The sequence below is a fragment of the Haliaeetus leucocephalus genome, unplaced genomic scaffold, assembly GCF_000737465.1.
Source record: "Haliaeetus leucocephalus isolate CR32 unplaced genomic scaffold, Haliaeetus_leucocephalus-4.0 Scaffold140, whole genome shotgun sequence".
NCBI lineage: Eukaryota > Metazoa > Chordata > Aves > Accipitriformes > Accipitridae > Haliaeetus > Haliaeetus leucocephalus.
This window is the reverse complement of record NW_010972576.1, coordinates 17,048,544-17,060,806: the sequence shown is the minus strand read 5'-3', so window position 1 is coordinate 17,060,806 and position 12,263 is coordinate 17,048,544. Positions and strand designations below refer to the sequence as shown.

Here is a 12,263-nt window from a genome sequence, read left to right as displayed (position 1 = left end):
TAACTCAAAATTATGCACATCAAGAACTACAGCTGAAAAAAAATACTGAAAATTAAAAACAAACCTTCAGACCTTTTTTTTTTTTTAAATACATAAGCTACAGGATAATTTAGGAATCACTGAAACAACTTTTCCATATTAACACCACAACATGAAAAATCTTGAACAGAGAAGGACTTCCTCCAGAAGCCTTTTCTGTCTACCTGGGCCCACAAAGTGCCACTGCTATATTGGGAAAGCCCTGTTACAAACCCACACATGCATTAGGTAACATTTTTCATCTAGATTTCAAGTTTTCATTTCTATGTCATCTATTAAGTACCAGACAGACAAGGTACCCTGCTGCACATCAAACCAGTAACTACAATAAAAGGAGAGATCTGTCTGATTCAAGGCTTAGCAAACACAAGACTGCTGCATTACCCAATGTTCGGTCCACGACCAAAGTTCTCCTGGAAGTGGTTCAAGGCAAGCATGGCAACATGGATCTGCAAAGGTGCCTGTTAAGACAACAACAGCTGTTGAACAGTTACAAACTCGAGAAAACTGAAGGAACCAAAACCATCTATTTGAACTCTTCTGTTACCATTTCACTTCCTTGTCTCTTAAGCATACCACCCCCAAAAAGTTTTTAAATAGGATTAAAAAGTGAATTTGAAATACCTTACACTAATGTTTTTTACAAACTGGGATCATAAAGTATTACTCGGTAGTAATGCAATACCCTTCACACACATTCAACACCCACTTCAACTAAGTCCAACTAAAGAGTCCCCAAAAGAATTTAGTAATGAAATTGGAAAATGCAGTAACCTTCTTTTAACTAGACATTAGACTGCATTGCATTTTGCCAACATCAACACCAAAGCCCAGCATTAAGGGTCAAAAGTAGAAAATCTGAACAGGCAAGTCACACCTTACATTATCAAACAAACAAAAAAATCATTAGATCAACATTTTTTAGTTTAAGATTTTAATGAGCCCGAGACTTATATGCTTTACATGTCTATAATATTTAACTAAAATTGTGTTAGAGGCAAATACTGTCAGCTTCCTCTCAGACTGTAAAAATACCACTGAATCATTTTTTCAAAGAAAAAAAAATTATTCTTACACTGCTAACTCCAGTTTCCAACCAACTTACGATCACCTTTTTAAGATTATCCCAGCTTTGATGCCAGTGTGATTTTTATCAACGAAACACCATTAAATACAGCTGTCATGGTTTAACCCCAGCCAGCAACCACACAGCCACTCACTCACTTCCCTCCCACCCAGTGGGATGGGGGAGAGAATCAGGAAAAAAAAGTAAAACTCATGGGCTGGGATAGGAGCATTTTAATAGGACAGAAAGGAAGAAAATAATAATGATAATAATAACAATAATGACAATAATAATAATAAAAGAACTGGAATATACAAAACAAGTGATGCACAATGCAGTTGCTCACCACTCCCCAGCTGATGCCCAGTTAGTTCACGAGCAGTGATCCACCCTCCCAGCCCCACTCCCCCCAGTTTATATCCTGGGCATGACATCACATGGTATGGGATATCCCTTTGGCCACTTTGGGTCAGCTGTCCTGGCTGTGTCCCCTCCCAAATTCTTGTGCCCCCCCCAGACTTCTTGCTGGCTGGGCATGAGAAGCTGAAAAAGCCTTGACTTAGTCTAAACATTACTTAGCAACAACTGAAAACATCAGTGCCTTATCAACATTCTTCTCATCCTAAATCCAAAACACAACACTATACCAGCTACTAGAAAGAAAATTAACTCTATCGCAGCTGAAACCAGGGCAACAAGAAAAATCATTGTCACTTGCAAAATTTACGTTCCCATGAATTAAAGACTTATCAAAAACTGAGATTTTAAACAGCAGAGGTGGCTGAGCTATGCATTTACAATATACTTTGTGCAAATCATGGATAACAAGCCTCTATGGTGATCTAAACCATAATGTATATTCTGTGTGACCACACAAACTGATACCTCACTCTTATTTCACACTTTAAACTCATCATTAACTACTACAGAATAGAGTTAGGAAATTATATTGTTCTACACATAAAGCTGCAGATTACATTCCATGTAGTTTTAACATTAAAGCACTTATGCCCAAATCCCCACATGTTAATTACCTCAGACTTGCTAAAATCCGCAACAAGGCATAATGGATTTGTTATCTGCTTCTCCAACCGTTCCTGGAAAAACAGAATTCGTGATAACAACACACCCACTTAAGGACACAACAGTCACTGCCACCTGACAAAACAATACTCTTCCTGGAGAGACTAAGAACCAAATATCCTTTCTTACTAGCATTGCTATTACTCTCTCTGTTATTAATGCCACAAAAGATGCATAAAATAATCATCTACTGCAAGTTTTGTCAAATCGAAAATGGTCAGAGATGTTTCACATCCTAGTGGCAAGACCCATCTCAAACTGCTCTGAGATCAGCTACCAGAGATTTTATAGGCAATTGGCTGTTTGCTTGTAGAACTTCCCCAGTCAGGAAGAACAGGAAGCTACTACTTCACAGAGACAAGATACTGAACTGTGCATTCTCATATCAGAAGCAGCTGGTCCTCACTCCTAGCTTTTTAGAAGAACGTTGGAGGGCAGTCAGGATCTACGTTCCGCAGGCCCAAAAAGGCACACAGTACCATGTAGCATGCAACCCCTCTTATACAGACTCACCCAACTGTCTCTTCTTCTCAGAAGGCCACCAAGAAACCACATACTCATAGACCTTCATGGAGTCCCCAGCAGTACAGGGATAACCTGCCCTTAATTTTTTTTTCTCTCTACACTGGCAGGTAACTTCGAATTATTTCCTATTCTCTACGATTTAGTAAATCAGTATCACTATTCTTACCAATAAAATTAGTGTAAGCCCAAATCACAGGTAAACAAATTATGTATCTGCTGAACTCTGCATCCAGTGCTCAGATCATTAACACTCAAGAACCTGGTTATGTCAAGCACACACTTACAAAGTAAAACATCTTGGGTGTCTTCACTTGGACAGCTATGCCTCCATGTAAGTAAGGCTCCATATCTGACGTATCACCAATGCTGAAGGAATAAGGTGACACCACTGAAAAGAGAACAGAATAAACAGTGACTGATAACCAAAAGTGTCATTGCATACTACAATTCTGTATACAATAAAGTGGGGTTTTGCCAATGCTTCTTATGCTGTAATTTTGTGGTGTGCAACCTTGCTTTGAAAGCATAAAACACAGCTGATCCTCCTAACAGGATTGTCCCTCTCTGCCAGTCTCTGGGCTAAAGTATTAGTTTCACATGATCTGTTATGAAATAAGCTTTTTAAAGAGGCAGCAGATTTAACAAGGATTCTGATGACCACAGCTCTATAACAAAAATGAAATCACTCTCGGTTTTATTTAGACTATGCACAGCAGTGACCAGTATACTGCTCAGAGCTGGATTTTAGCCCCGTGACTAAAACAGGCAATCAAAAAGGGCAGCTGGAGCATTTCAGTTGCATCTTTCCTCTCATACCACCTGGAGCATCATTCAGATAAAGCAAGAAGACACAAAAATTGTTAATTTGTCTTGGATTGGAAAACTGAATGGAAAATTGACACCAAAAGCTGGGCCATGATTAGGAGGAAGGAACTGAACACAGCGTCAACACTAGCAAAACAAAAGGGTCCAAACGACTCAACCACATGTTTCAAGGGTACTGTTTTTGTCTCAGACCAAAAAATAGTTAAAAACAAACAAACAGCCCCCACCCACCCACTCTTCTCTTCTGCTCCAGACAAACAGGCATTCAGATCTGGGAACTGGGCAATTCCCCAGCATCCAAAAGGAACCAACTGGTATGCTTTGAGACATGCATGATGCAGACCAAAGCACGGTAAACATAAATCATGAGAATCACTTCAAAAGCATGCTTAGAAACAGTGATGTCAATGCATCCCTGTACACTTAAATCGTCACCCAAAAAACTACAAGGCAAACAGTGACACACAAAGCAGTGTTAATTTAGTCCAAAACCGTGACAGAAGCACAGGCATTATGGGATCCTCCAAAAAACAAAACACTTTTATCAGCAAACTAGTAACAGTAACCTCAGAGGCTGCCAACTAGTTTCCACTAGCTGAGAGTTTCCACTGCTCCTTAAGCAGCAAGATGAGTTTGGAAAGACTAAATGGAAATGGAGTCAAGACTACAGTAGGAAGACCTTTGCACCAGAAACCATTTTTTTTTGTGCAAGTTCACTGGAGGTCTGCACAACCCAGCACTCCTCTGGCTACAGTAGAGTGAGCTAAAACAGGCCAAAAAATAAATATCTTGCAAATGAGTCAGCAACAGTTTACCTGTTATTTGGTGTGTGGATCCATTTAAGCATGACATTCCATTAACTTCCCGAAAGGTTAAGAACTGTCCTGTTTCAAGCCTGTGTGGATGATTTTCAAGGCAAGTGACAATACCAGGATTTGACTGAAAGTGAAAATGGCAAAGTTAGCAAGGAGGAAAGTGTCTTGTGTAAAGGAGTCACACTTTATCGTAGACACATAGCTTTTTGCCTATTGAAACTGCAGCCTCTAATACTTTTCGTACCTCAGTTCTGCCATAACCTATGATAACTTTTTCAGTCCTGTTATTTTCAGTTTAACAGTGTTTTCATAACACAAACTTTCTCATTTTTACAATTCTCAGCATGTTAGCAAACTGCATTTGTTAGCTCTTAGCAGTCAAATCCACTGTTCTATTCTGAAGTAGTAGCAAATTCATCTCCTTTTTCCAAAGGAAAAATAGACTATATGTACAAAGAAATTTTCACAGATATTAAGAAATAAAGTCTTGTGAATGGTCCTTATTACTCCATGCTTCCTTTGCATCTGATCTCCTTAAAATGGACACCTGAAACTTATTCTTGAAAGTTAGGAAGCTTACAAAGCTGGACATGCTCAAATACAGGAAACCACAGCCTCACGCAGATCACAAACAAGCTAGCTTACACTTGCAGGAATCTCAGACATCTCATCCTGTTACAGGATGTCATGCCAACCTCCCATGCACACAGATAATCCTCTGCAGTCTGACAACAGCTCATCAAGACCTTGTGGTGCAGCTCAGGCTGTAACATAGTGGATTTGCAAGCAAGCCTGGCCTCTAAACTCTCCTGCCATCCCTTCCTGAGCTCCCAATATTAGAAAGATTTCAGTTAAGTAGCATGAAACTTAACTACGGTGGACTACATTCTCTGTGGCATGGAGAATGGCAAATGAGTTGACCAGAGAAAATTCTTTTCTGATTTAGGGACAGAATGCCACGTTGACCCTGTCCACAGGACAAGAACAGCCACTTGATGGTGTTTTCAGTACTGAGTTGTAATTCTGGTCATTTTACACTTCAGAGAGTGGAAGCAAGACACAACTAAACTCGAGTATCAGATTATGAATCACAGGATATATGCACAGATTATATTCATTCCTTGAGTTGGCAGGCAATCAGCACAAGCCATGAAACAAAACTGTGCACTCTCTGTAATTAATGAGGACAATCAAGTCATCCATTCCCTTTTAAAGATACCAAAGAACAGGCTACCCAAATCATATCATGACCTTTAATTCAGATCAAACCCAACTTGCTATACAACCCCTTCTAGTTCAGTTATTACAGCTAGACTGGAGATAGGACAAAAGACTTGCTACTGGATGAGTGAGGTTATACTCTGGACTTCCAGAGATAAGAGAAGGAGATGAAGTCGTTTCCACTTATAAAACAATAACACAAGATCAAATGGACATCCTCTCTAACGTTCTGCACTGGACGTATTAGCAACAATATCCTCTTCTCATTGCCTCTACTTTGGTAGTTTAAAACAAACCCTTAAATTTCTTTTCAAAACAGGCTCTCAATCCCCTTGATCATTCCAGTAATCCTCCTCTATGTGTGCTGCAGTTTCTCATAAAAACAGGCTATTTTCATGCCTATTTCAGGGCTTCCTTAGAAGACTTAACCTATTCCCACACCAAGGCTATGTTCTCTTCTCTCTACATCTCATCTCATCTCTCTCTCTCTCTCTCAAAAAAGACTCAATATTGTGACGTTACATTACAAGTAATGACCAGGAGGCATCAGCATGCTCTACAATGTTAGCATGTTATCACTGACTGTTATTGATCGAGACACAAGAATGAAGTAACTTTCTTTGCCTCTGCTATTTTGCCAGTTTTCAACTGCTTAGCAGCCTGCTGAAGTGAAACACTCTGCTTGGTCACATAGCCAGTAACAAGTCATTATAAAAAAATTAAAGCAGCACAATGACTTCTATCCCTTACTTGTGTTATATTTGAAATGAAGATCTCCTTTGGCTCCTCTCCCGTTGTATCCAGCACTTCAAATTCATCACCAAAGTCACAAAACAAACGCGAACATATTCCATATACATCTGCACTGATGAACTACAAGAGAAAGTAAAAATCATGAGTATCCCTAAAACAGCACAAGCCAAAGGAATGACCTCTCACATTCAACCTTGTCCAAGGCTAGCAGGTTTAACTTCTACGGTAGAAACCTGCCACATGCACCCAGGCCACTGACGATATAGCACAGCATTCATGACAGACTCTGAACCTGCTGGAGCATTTCTGAACCCCTACACCAAAACCGGGAACACACCAATACACAGTGAAATACTGCCATTTCTACTACCGTTACATTCAATCTCAGCATATTCTTTCAGAACAATTATGAGTTAACAGTGAAAACTTTTTTTTTTCCAAAACACCTTTTTTTTTTTTTTTTTTTTTTTTTTAAGGAACCAAGCTATGGTTATCTGGGCTGGTATCCAGATAACATCAGACACATGTACAGAGTAGCAGCATCGTACTCCTGAAACTCAAACTGCTCCATCAACATGTTATCTGCATAGAACTATACACCTCATAACCAGCCTTCTCCATTTCTGGATAGAACATGTTGGGAGGTCCAGAATGCTCACTGTATGGATTATTCATGTGTTTTTTCTGTTACCTTAATAGGTGGCTGCTGAGCATGACAGAAGTCATTAATCTTCTTCTGCAGCAACAGACTTACTTCAGTCAGTATGACACACTGTGAACAAGAACAGAAATAAGTCTAAGACATTGAAAGCAATCAACATCTTCAGGCTATGGAAAAAGTAGTACTAATAGTAAGTTACTCAGGTGTCCTGATTCCTTTCCCACACACATAACAGAGAAAGCAGTCTTGAGTCAGTTTTCTCATTACACATTAGAACAGATGGGTTACTGCTCCACAAGTTCTGGAAACAAGATGAGCAAGAGCAGGAACAGCAAATTCTCACTTTTTTTTTTTTTTACTGCAGCTGTGAAACTCAAAACCTAATTAGAATACTTAGAAAAACAGTTATGGATAATCTCAGAGAAAATGTAGATCTTGAATTTTAAGATTAAAGTTAGCAAAACAAACACAAATGATACTCATCAGTGCACACCAAGAAGCCTGCACAAGCTTCAAGTACTGGTGCTCATCAAATTGCAAACATATAATTTCTGTAAGCATTCTTTTCAAGTTTAGGATAGTATTGGGTTACAAAGCGTATGTACTGTGTCCCATTCAGTTATACATGGCTTATTACAGTGAGACATTCAGAAACTTTGTGAGCTTGGATATAACCAATAGCCACACAGTAAAAAGTTCCCAACTCAGACTGAGCCATGCACACAGGCAGGAGACAGCTAACTGACCAACTGAAAACATCCTCATTCCACCACAGAGGAGCTTACATTTCATTAGATACATACATACATAAATGATCAAATTATGCAGCCTGAGTTTCTACTGCCTGGAATACATCACACCAAATATATATAGAACATCTGTGCTATGTAGCTGCAAGAAAAAGTCTCCGTTTCACCTTCAAACAAAATGGCAATCTCACTTAGCTATTTATTGTCAAAGTAAATTCCATAACAAGTGTCATAAGAAAGTGCTAGGAACACAAAACCACTGTTTCAGCCTTGAAAAAAAGAAGCGAAACCATTTCATTAACACAAGACCTACTTCTTTCTTTACATCATCTCAAAATGTACGTTAAAGTTTGTTTTCATTTTATTTACTTACGTAAAAACATTTAAAAAAATCCCAATTGTTTGTTCCGAGCAAAATACCACATACAACTGCTTTAAGAGTGACATACCTGGTACTGCTTTAGAAATGACAGATCTGTGGTTTCATCTAGTGGCACAACTGATGCTGCTACATGGACATATGGATTGAGTTCTGCAATACGATGAAGTGTGGCCTCTGCCCTGAAAGAACAACAACTTTCAAGTTTTTTATGCATCTACAAAATTGTATTTTCAATACAGAATTTCATACCACACGTGCCCTATGAGAGTCCCTCAGGAAGTCTCCTGGCAATAATCACCAACTCATTTATTCACACTTAAATTCCTAGCAGGTCTGAGGAAAAAACAGCTTTGTCCAATATACAGCAGGACTCACTGACAGTCTGGTGTCATGACTGTTTTCTAGTCTCACAGGGGTGGCTGACCCTGGCCCCTACTATTAAATTTATATTACAAGCTCCCAACTGCAAGAAGTGAGATATTTGACTCAGAGAGAACTCCAGTCCCAACCTAGACTTCCCCTAATACTTACCTGGGCACTGTACTCAAAACCAGTAACTCCAGAGAAAGGGTTTACCAAGTATTTGATAGGTACTAGTAGCTTTTGGATGATGAACTGTTATTTTTGCCACTGATGAAACTGTTACTCCCAGTCAAGTTCAGTCCTCCCTCACTCCAAAGACTTCACCAACCTGTTCCTTTGACTGGTAATATCATCTTCATGGATGAAGAAGTTGATCCCCAAATCCCATTTTGTGCACTGCTTGGTGTCATGAACTGTAAGAGCCTAAGAAAATTCAGCAAAAAGCATTTACTGGAAGAAGTGTACATGGTCATAGCACCCAAAAGGATTAAGCCCCACATAAAATGCTGGTGGAGTAGCACTGCAGAAGATCTAGTTGTACTACGTATAAGAACGAGCTCCTCCAACCTCTTTTCCAAGAAAACTTACTGTTTGAAAGACAGAAACTTATCTGCAATATGCATTTCATTAAGCATTTTCCTTCCAGCTTGTAGTGATGAGAGCATTTAAATACCAAGGATGATTATTGCCACGCTGCAATTTAGGGCCAATTGCGACCTGTAAAGTAATGGACTCCCAAAAATATAAACAAGGGGTTTTTTGATTGGAAGAAAAGAGTTTTAAAAGGCTTCGCCCTAATAAAATTAATCCCAGCAGCACAAAAGCAGTTGTTGGATTAAAACACCCAACCATTCTAACATCTACACAAAAGGATTCTGATGGATGACAGAATAGGGTAACATATTTTGAATAGTTCGCCTTTTGAGTTTATACCACTCCATTTAGGAGAGGCCACTTTGTACAAAAGGATTCAATGTCTGATCCGCAGCTGGCTAAAATATTACATGAGGTTATTTCAGAGTGCAGTGGACATTAACATGAGACTCTGACCGTACCACTAGAACATCCAGATGACTAAAAGTTTTCACCCCAGGTCCTCAAATGTTTTGCAATCCTTCTACTGAAAGACAGTTTCAGAAACTTAAGATTAGCAAGCTAGTAGTGTTGTCCCTTTTTCTCCTGCTCACCCAAGAATACCCAACAACAGAACTCTTTTACATACCTTTACCCCAGCCAGAATTATATTTTTTGCTGAAAAAAAAAAAAGGAGAGAAGGACTGCTGCAGGTTTCTTGCAAATCTGTAATTGAATAGTTATGTGGGTGGACAATAACAGTATGCCATTGCTAAGAACTTCACAGCTTAAGTGTTCTCTTTTACATTTGGCTCAAGCATTCTACAGCACCACTGAAAGCAGAATAAAATGAGAAAGGTTAAAAAGGCTCTCTACATTTGTCATTTGTCTGCTCTTCATCCCACAAGCGTGATTACAGAGACACTAATGACAATAAACTGCAAAACCCCATGAGTCTGTTCTGGTATTTGGTGCAGAGTACCATTAAAGCCAACTGAAAGGGTACCCCAGGTAAGAACCAGCCAAGACAAGTCTTGCTTATAAAGAGTAAGGGAAATTGTTAAGGAGTTTTCTGCACCAGGGCAGTTATTTATGCATTTTTCACCAAATTTCACCTGTTCTCCTACCTCCCACCCCCCCATTTCCTACATGGGGATAATTCGGGCTATAGCTGTTCCTGTATTACATTCACTGATACTGATGCCTAAAGGAATAACTTGGATCATCCACCCTCAACCCTCACCCAAGACATAAGATTTTGGGTAAAGTGATCTGGCCCATGCAAGCACATTTTAAAGTAAAATTTGAAATGTTGTTCTAGTAAAAAACTTACTAGAGAAAAGTCGAGGGTCTTTCCTGCATCTGCTATGTTACTGATACGCATCATGCACATATAAATTCTCTCAGATACTTCGGATATGCTTATTACATCTAAAATAAGCTTTAGAAGTATTCTGGGACAGTATGTTTACATGCACTTGTATCTGCTTAAATAAACATCACCTAACTTACCAATCTCCACACCAAGACCACCTATACCACTCAGGAATACGTGGGACTGAGCCATCTTCTGCATTGCCGTGTCTCCAAGAACATACCTCTGGCGACTACAGCAAAGATAAATTCACATCAAAATGAGATACAAATAAAGTCAAGAGCATATGAAAGCAAGTTAAGAATTCCCAGACTTTTCCAAGAAATTTCAAATATTTTCAGTTATTCTATCATTCCAACCAGTTTCTAATCTGCAACACCAAGTTCTGCAGTGAGCGTGTGTCACGAGCCACATGTGCACAGTTCTATTTACCAGCCCTCCATTGAACACGCAACTGAGGACATAACATGCGTGTATCTGAACTGTACAGTGCTTTAGGAAATAAATGTATATCAAATGTAAATGTGCACTCAGAATCCAAATAGGGAAAACCATTTAGTACAGATCTTTTCAGTGCCAGGCTTTAGAGAAGAGGAATAACTTCTTAATTTTAAATTAGTGTAAAACCTATTCAGGATAGTAGGTTTTTGGAATTAACGATTGAAGACACAAGCAAGCCAAAGAATTTCTTTGTTATCAGAAATCTTCAAACCAGAGGGTGCAGCAGCTTTTGTAGTCAGATCCTGAGCTTTTAGTTTCCAACTGTACAATTAAACTTAAACCATTCTGAATACCATCTTTTCCACCAAGGAAAAGTATGACTTCCATAAGACTAGTGACAAAACGTAAAACGACACATACATCACAGGAAGCAATGCACTGAAATAAAAAGAAGCCACATTTGTTCACATAGAGATGATTTTTTTTAAATTATTTTATTTTACTTTTATATATAAAGAAGCTTTTCATCCCACCACGTTTTTCCAGGGATACCATTTGTTCCAGTACAAGGTCTCTGAACTATTGCCAAGCCAAGTGATCTCAAGCCACTCCCAGATAACAAATTAAAACAAACAAACAAAAATATTTTTTTTTTAAATCTACCAGAAAAACCCAAAACGCTGAAGGATAAGAGAGATACTGATGATGTTCATGAGGACAGAGAAGTATGGCAAAGACAGAGGAATAAATGAAATTATGAAGGAGACAAATTACATAATGTCGAAAAGGAAGGCAAAAAGAAGGTAGTGAAAGAAGATGGGGAATAAGAAAGAGAGGAATATCTCCTACATCAAAGGGAAACAAGTTAAAGGCAGAAAGAATATCCGTATTACAGATAGAAGTATTATTCCTGTTTTCCAAAAAGCACTCATTATTGATACTACTGGAACTTTGTACAACTCCATAGTATTTACCTATGCTTTTTACTGGTCAAATACTAATAATGGTCAGAAAACACCTGTTATGAGACCAATAAAGGAACAGTTTTACAGAAAGATGGGATCATATCTTCAATTCAACCAGTTCTCACTGCTAACTTTGCAAGAAGTGGGTTCTATTTATTTCACTTGCTGAACACTTTGGGGTTTTTTGCCTTACAAAAGGAGGGACACAGCAGCAAAAGTACACACACACCTTTACCTAATCGGCAAGAGATAGTGTTTTCAAGCCTTGCCTTTCACATTACTGCATGTAAGCATAAGTGTTGCTGAAAAGTCAAGAGCAACACTTAAAAATCAGGTAGTCTTACCTATACAAAGCATCATCAATTTCCATAGAGTCTGCCGCCATGATGCAAGGTGATTTGTTTACACTAGACGGGTTACAAAAAGA

At 38.8% G+C, this 12,263-nt stretch overlaps 1 protein-coding gene across 4 annotated transcripts in view; it reads right to left on the bottom strand.

The window, feature by feature from the left end:
• The window catches only part of UBA6 (ubiquitin-like modifier activating enzyme 6), a 34,870-nt gene that overhangs the window by 19,826 nt on the left and 2,781 nt on the right, over positions 1-12,263 (bottom strand). For 3 of the 4 annotated variants that reach the window (XM_010586271.1, XM_010586274.1, XM_010586272.1), the window contains exons 3-13: positions 12,181-12,243; positions 10,568-10,662; positions 9,705-9,733; positions 8,811-8,905; positions 8,187-8,298; positions 7,019-7,099; positions 6,325-6,447; positions 4,354-4,477; positions 2,998-3,101; positions 2,140-2,202; positions 424-500 (exon numbers count right to left, since the gene is read on the bottom strand). In XM_010586271.1, the coding sequence (XP_010584573.1) occupies positions 424-500; positions 2,140-2,202; positions 2,998-3,101; positions 4,354-4,477; positions 6,325-6,447; positions 7,019-7,099; positions 8,187-8,298; positions 8,811-8,905; positions 9,705-9,733; positions 10,568-10,662; positions 12,181-12,221 (944 nt within the window). In that variant the 5' untranslated portion in view covers positions 12,222-12,243. The remainder of the gene's footprint in view (positions 1-423; positions 501-2,139; positions 2,203-2,997; positions 3,102-4,353; positions 4,478-6,324; positions 6,448-7,018; positions 7,100-8,186; positions 8,299-8,810; positions 8,906-9,704; positions 9,734-10,567; positions 10,663-12,180; positions 12,244-12,263) is intronic. The other variant, XM_010586273.1, reaches the window with a different exon arrangement.